This window comes from Stigmatopora nigra, chromosome 12 (assembly GCF_051989575.1).
Source record: "Stigmatopora nigra isolate UIUO_SnigA chromosome 12, RoL_Snig_1.1, whole genome shotgun sequence".
NCBI lineage: Eukaryota > Metazoa > Chordata > Actinopteri > Syngnathiformes > Syngnathidae > Stigmatopora > Stigmatopora nigra.
The window spans coordinates 426,134-433,633 of NC_135519.1; the positions used below are offsets into that span (position 1 = coordinate 426,134).

The 7,500-nt window shown below is 41.5% G+C and overlaps 1 protein-coding gene across 10 annotated transcripts in view; it reads left to right on the forward strand.

The window, feature by feature from the left end:
• Positions 1-7,500, forward strand: part of nvl (nuclear VCP like) — a 135,705-nt gene that overhangs the window by 59,624 nt on the left and 68,581 nt on the right. For all 10 annotated transcript variants that reach the window (XR_013327978.1, XR_013327979.1, XM_077728980.1 and 7 more), the window contains 2 exons: positions 164-265; positions 351-468. Coding sequence is in view for 8 of the 10 variants with exons in the window: in XM_077728980.1 (XP_077585106.1) it covers positions 164-265; positions 351-468 (220 nt within the window). In the remaining 2 variants the exon portion in view is untranslated. The remainder of the gene's footprint in view (positions 1-163; positions 266-350; positions 469-7,500) is intronic.

A 7,500-nucleotide genomic window follows, 5' to 3' on the forward strand; every position in this document is an offset into this window, starting at 1 on the left:
TAATTCAGAATTGATATCTTCAGAAAGTATTTTTTCAGAATTCCGTAAAGTATAGTGTATATTAGCTCATTTTGTTTTGTTTTTCATTCAAAATAAAACACTAAAATGCTTTGGCAAAAATTGGAAAACATATTGAAATTACTCATGCCTTTTTCTATTTCAGGAACTTGAGCTGCCCTTATTAAAGGTGTCTGCTCCAGAATTAGTGTCTGGAGTATCTGGCGAGTCTGAACAGAAGCTCAGGGGGCTGTTTGACCTTGCTGTGGTTAGCTACTACTAAGTTCATCCTATAATTAAATTCAATTGTGGATGAATATTATATAGTTTTTACCTTAACCTTTCTCTTGCAGAGCTCAGCACCTTGTATCCTCTTTATTGATGAGATAGATGCCATTACTCCCAAGAGAGATATGGCCTCAAAAGACATGGAAAAGAGAATTGTAGCCCAGTTTCTCACTTGCATGGATGGTATGTTGACATGCATGAATACATTGAATAACATTGAATAATACATTGGTTTGCAAAAGTATTTAAACTCAATTTCTTAAAGAACAATGGGAAAACTTGTTTTACCTGTTTGCATGAAATACAATAGGAAAGACAATAGCATACACACAGCATTGCATCAGTTTTTATCCTTAAGTACCCTTTAATGTTGGTACTAGTTTACACGAATCTTTATTTAATTGTTTTCAAAGCATTCATATCAAGTTATCAACTCATACTCAGTACATGGTTACAGCTCCAAATACTGCTATCCAACAAATACTGCTATCCAATCGCCTTGGAGGTTTGCGCCGTGTTGACTGGGCAAATTTACTCACTCATTTTTGCAACGCAGCTAGTGTCAGTTTCCCATGTGATCTCTTGTGGATAAGTCATCTTCACCATGCAATATTTGTGTTGAGAACCAGGCTTTGATTTGAGCAAGCAAGAAACTTCACTTTCAACTCTTCATCACGAAGGACCGATGCAGTCTCCATCACTGGAGACACTCCACCAGTTCAAACTATCTTCATTGTTTTGTGAACAAGACCCCACAATATTTAAATTCCTCTACTTGGGAAAGACCTCATCCCGGACCTGACCTTGCATCTTTTTCCGACCATAGTCTTGGACTTGACCGCTTCACACTTTGTTGCAAATTGCTCGAATGATCCGATGAAGCCAACAGAACTAGATCATCTGAAAAAAGCAAATATGCAATACTAAGACCACCAAACCGCACACTCAACTCCTTGGCTGCGCTTAGATATTCTCCCCGAAAATATTTGTGGCAAGTTATGAACAGAATCAGTCTGACAGGGTAGCCTTGGTAAAGTGCACATGAAGGTATCAGACTTACTGCTAGCTACGCGAACCAGACATGCTAGAACAGTTTCTCCAAGTCCACAAAGCACACGTCGACTTGTTTGGTGCACTCCCATGAATCCTGTGAACTCCGCTCAGTCTATAAAGCTGATCCACTGTTCTTTGGCCAGGACGAGATACACACTGCTCCCCCTGAATCCAGGATTCTACTTCTTGATGGACCTTCTTCTCCACCACCGCTGAATAGACCGTCCCTTGGAGGTTGAGGAGTGTGATCCTGATAATTGGAACACATCCTTCGCTATTTTCTAATTCAGACGCAGTCTTTGATGCCCTTGCTCTGTTGCAGAGCATGTCAAAAAAGACAACCCCACAACACCCAGAGCCTTTAGAAACTATGTGGGTTTCATCCACTGCTGGGGCTTCGCCACCGAGGAACTTTTTAAACTATCTCAGTGACGTAAGCCACAGAGATGTAAGAATCAGCCTCAACGTCCTCAGGTTCCACTTCTTCAGGGAAAGTCATGTTGGTGGAGCTGAGCAGGTCTTCAACGTACTTCAAAACATCCCAAGTCAAGTTTAGCAGCTCCCCATCTCCACTATATAAAGCAGAGGCCGTTAACCTGCGGCCCGTGGTACGATATGTTTTTTTTTTTTTGGATTGGATAACTTTATTCATCCCGTATTCGGGAAATTACATTTTGGCAGTAGCAAGAGGGTGATTAGACAGAATAAACAGCAAAGCAAAAGCACAAAGTACAAAGCAAATCAAAGTAAATGGAATCATCAAATCATTAAAACATAAAAGCCGCAAAACACAAAACGAACAAGAGTGGACAAAGCTACCGTGGCCGCCGGCTGCCGCTTAAACAGCGCCATTTTGGTTGCGGTAACTGAATCGGACTCAAAAAGACGTTGTGAAGTTGGACAAAAACTGGAACCACACACAGGAAGTCTTCCACGAGATGGGGAACTGCTGCAGACTGTGACCAAGGTGGAGAATACGCAGAGTCGCTCTTGCAAGCTTATCCGCACAGTTACTCAGTAGTCTGAAGCTGAAGAAAACGGCAGCAGGGCAGAAAACTTTGACTCCGTTGCTGGTAGGGGCCGACAGCTCTTCCATCCCATCCCACGATGGAATGGTTGGTCAGAAGCGTTGCCTCTTCTCCCAGCACTTTTGTCCAGCTCCAGACCTCCGGCGGTACCGAGGTGTTGCTCCTTCTGCTGTGTATTGTAACAGCTAGTTCCATGTGTGTGACAGCGTAGGCATTGCTGGCTGTTCCGCCAAAAAAAAAAAAAAGAAGTGGCCGAAAGATGCCAGGCTAACAGAACAAGGAAAGTTGTAAAAACATTAAAGTAAAAAGTATAAAGTACAAAGTAAAGTAAAAAAGAATGTATTAGGAAATATTAAAATGTCATTTAAAAAAAGATAGAAGGGCTGTAAAACATGAAAAACATAAGAGTCTTGGTGCAGAGCTACTGCCACAGGCTCCCGCTTGAACGGCGCCACCATTTGCGGCCCGCGTCTTAATATGCAAGATTAATGTCCGTGCGGCCCGCAAGATTGATATGAATTACACTGTGTTCGGAGCTGGATGAACCAATCACAGTGAGGTATACGGCTCTGGAGGGTGGACATTGGCCGGGCTGTCCAGTGCCTCGCTCACTCTCCCATTCATTCCTCCAATCAGCTGGGCGGAGGAGAAGCCGTGAAGCCGATCACTCCGCTCGGCTCGGAGAGCTGCCGTAATCCAATACGATCGGAGAGCGAAAGTGCGCATGTGCCCCAACCCGCGCGACTGAAGGTTAAAAGTACAATCCAAAAGTGCCCATGCGCCACAGAACCGCCCGACTGAAAGTTAAAAATTCAATCTGAGATTCGAAGTGTAAACACATATTACAGCCCCAGAGATGTCTGTTTCAAAGCCTGCCGTGAAGAGAAAGGTCAGTGATGAGCACATACAGTTTCAAGAAAAGTGGGGAATGCAATATTTCTTTGTTGAGCACTGGGGCACCCCGACGTGTCTCATTTGCACTGAAAAAGTTGCGGTGCTCAAGGTATACAATTTGAAACGTCATTATGCTACGAGACATGCTGAGGAGTATGAAAAATACCAGGGAGATGAGAAAGCCAACCAGGTTGACAGTCTTAAAACAAGTCTTCTGGGGCAACAGGGTTTTTTCAAGAAGGCTACCAAAGAAAGTAATGCAGCAGTCGAAGCTAGCTACGCCGTTTGTGAGCTGATTGCCAAAGCATGAAAGCTATTCACAGAAGGTGAATTTATCAAAAAGTGCATATAACAGGCTGCACATATTGTCTGTCCAGAAAAAAAAAGTCAGTTCAACAACACCAGCCTTTCTGCCAACACCGTGGTAGAGCGCATTTCTGACCTGCCAAGTGACATTTATGGTCATCTTTGTGAGAAAGCGCAAAGTTTCAGTGTACATTCAGTGGCTCTTGATGAGACCACACATCACAGACACTGCCCAGCTTGCAATATATGTCCGGGGTGTTGATGACAATTTTGAAATGATGGAGGAGTCGCTCACAGTAATTCCAATGCATGGCCAGACAACCGCTAAGGAATTATTTAACCAGCTGTGTGATGCCATTGAGAATGCCAGTTTGCCATGGAAGAGCTTTGTTGGAATAACAACTGATGGAGCCCTATCAATGATTGGGAGGAAGAATGGACTGGTAGCACTTGTTAAAAAAAACTGGAAGAGGAGGGTGTGGAGGAGGCCATAGCTCTGCACTGCATTATCCATCAGCAGGCCCTTTACAGCAGATGCCTGAAGTTTGACAACGTGATGTCTGTCGTTGTGAAATGCATCAACCAAATCAGATCCAGGGGCTTAAAGCATAGAATGTTTTGTGCTTTTTTGGAGGAAATGGAGTCTGAATTTAGGGATGTACTCTACTTCACTGGGGTACGTTGGCTCAGCAGAGGAAATGTGTTGAAGAGATTTTTTGAGTTGAGAGCAGAAGTAAAAGACTTCATGGAGAAAGACGGGGTTGCTGTTCCTGTGTTAAGTGATCCCAAATGGCTCATGGACTTAGCTTTTCTTGTTGATATCACACATGAGCTTAATGTACTGAACAAGAAGCTACAAGGCCAGGGACAACTTGTCAGTGCTGCCTATGACAATGTGAGAGCATTCTGCACTAAACTTTTGTTATGGAAAGCCCAGCTCTCTCAGCCAAATATTTTCCATTTCCCAGCATGCAAGGCTCTTGTGGATGCAGGCACACCATTCAGTGGTGAGAAATATGTGGAGGCCATTTCGAAGCTGCAGGAGGAATTTGATCACAGATTTGCAAACTTCAAGACACACAAAGCCATATTTCAAATTTTTGCGGACCCCTTCTCCTTTGTGCAAGATGCCCCTCCTGAGCTTCAAATGGAGCTCAATGACCTGCAGTGCAACTCTGCACTCGGAGCCAAGTTCAGGGAGGTCAGTGGAGAAGCAGACAAGCTTGGGCAATTTTTTAGAGAGTTGACCCAGCTTCCCTGAACCTTCCTGAATGTTCAAGCGGACCATGTGCCTTTTTGGGAGCACATACTTGTGTGAGAAAGTCTTCTCCACCTTGAACTTCAATAAGTCCTAGTATAGGTCCAGACTTACTGATGAGCATCTTCAAACTCTATTGAGGGTCACCACTGCTTCCTCCCTCAAGCCAAATGTGACTAAGCTATGTGAGAAGAAGCGCTGCCAGGTCTCTAGCAGCAAGAAGTAGGTAAGAGAAGCTGTGTCCAGAATATTTCATGTTCAATGTTCCATTCAAGTTCAGAAAGTTAAAACTTAAAGAGTTGTTAATACAGACATTTGAAACGGTATAAAAATTAATTAGTTTTCTCTACTTAGCCAGCCACTGTATATCTACTGTATTCTCATTATTATTTTATTTTTTTATTACTTATTGATTTATTTTGTATTCATCTTTAATTTATTTAATTCATTATTTTTTCTTAAAAAATAAAGATATTTGATAATGTTGGAATGTTTTATCAGCGCTTTTCTTGTGGAAATCCTGATGCGACCCAGTCTCACCCAGACTCTGCCTCTTGCGGCCCCCAGGTAAATTGAGTTTGAGACCCCCGATATAAAGTGTTTGCGTAACACTGCTTTATTTACCTGAGCCGTCCTGAGTTCGTTCATGGTTTTCATGAAACTTCTCTCTCTTTATCAATACTGCAGGAATATTCTGTTCTGGAACATCAATTAAATGTAAATAACAGATCTTAAACAATTACGTCAGTTTTGCATCTAAATCTGTAATACACTAATGTTTTGGTGCTTCATTTACATGAGAAATCAAAAATTCAAGTCGTGTGGAAATTTCCCTATCTATTTTTTGTTTAGAACTTATAGATAAGTTCATCAATTTTTTATTAGTAAACTAAACCATTTTTATTTGATATATATAGATTATATTTTTATGTATACTGGTAAAATGTTAAAAATCAACACGCATGAATGTTTTTTCTGAAGCAACTTAGCGTCAGAAATGACCATATTATAAAACATTTAATTGTTAAAACATTCATTTTATAAATGTTGTGCCCACCTTTAGACGGGGAACCAGCAGATTAACACCTTTTCAAACGGCTCTTGATCAAAGCACTTTGCTCTGATATCAGTTTTTTATGCCTCTAAAATATAGATATTGTAATGCAGACCTGGGCAATTAATTCTACAAAGGGCTGCCTGCAGTGGATGCAGGTGTTCGTTCCAACCCATAAGAGGAAACCTTTCCACCAATCTGGTATATTAGATGGATTGCAGTCTGGTGCTTGTTTAATCAGAAATCTAATTAGTCAAACTGTCTGTGCTGGATCAGTTGGAACAAAAACCTTCACCCACAGCGGGCCTTGACGACCGGATTGCCCAGGTCTGTTGTAATGCCATATTGGCATGAATACAAGACGGACCCCTCTTTTTCAAGACTCAATTTTCCTCCAAAACTTTTTGAACACCAAATTAAATTTTTATACACATGATAATTACAGTACAGGTGAAAAATGATTATAACAATATATTTGCGAAAAAAAGCAAATTATTAAAAAAAATCCTAATATATCTAAAATGGTTCGTCCGGCCCACGTGAAATCGATTAACGCGGCCCGCAAACCAACCCGTGTCTGACACCCTTGATTAAACCAATCTACTGTGATAAAACATCAAAATTGCAATAACTGCATCAACTTAAATTCTGCACCTAGCAGGACCTAATCTAGACTAAACTATTTTCTTATCTTGTACTTCCAGTAAATCTCCATAGGATGCTAACCACTTAATCACTTTTTGTACCCAACTACTTCTTTATATGACCACTTGTTCATGTTGACTAGTTATTGAATTTGACAACTAATTTATGTTGACTCCTAAATATGTTGACCACTTATTTATTTATTAATCATATATTGATTATATTCACTTCATGGTGAATCAAATGTAGTAACACTTTTATAATGACAATAAAGGCATTCAATTCAATTAACCATCAGTGCTTACCATTTTCTTTAAAGGTATCTGGCGCTATTTTGTTTTGTGAATGGCTATAAAGTCTAGACACAGTAAAAATTTCAGGGACATCAGTAATGGACCCGGGCGGCCTGGTGGGGGAGTGGTTAGCGCATCGACCTTACAGCTCTGAGTTCCTGGGTTCAAATCCAGGTCGGTCCAACTGATTTTGCATGTTCTCCCCGGGCCTGACGTGGGTTTCCTCCGGGTACTCTGGTTTTCTCCCACATCCCAAAAACATGCAGGGTAGGTTGATTGGACACTCTAAATTGCCCCTAGGTACTGGTGTGAGTGTGCATGGTTGTCCATCTCCTTGTGCCCTGCGATCTGCTGGCCACCGATTCAGGGTGTCCACCGCCTTTGGCCCGGAGACAGCTGGGATATGCTCCAGCATCCCCGCAAGCCTAATGCTGATAAAGCGGTTCAGAAAATGAGAGATGAGATGAGTAATGGATCCTAGTCAGATGGCTTTAAAAAAGGGGTTTATGGAAGTCTTAACTTAGGGGAAATTCTTTAGCAGTTATCTCTTTTTTTTTTTGTGACAGGCATTGTGTGAATTGCCGTTAATGAAAACAGTCTGAGCATGTAACAACAGACGGGAATTAAGTATCACATAACAAACCAAGTATCTTTTTTCTATGTCTAGTTATTGTGAGTCCTGAA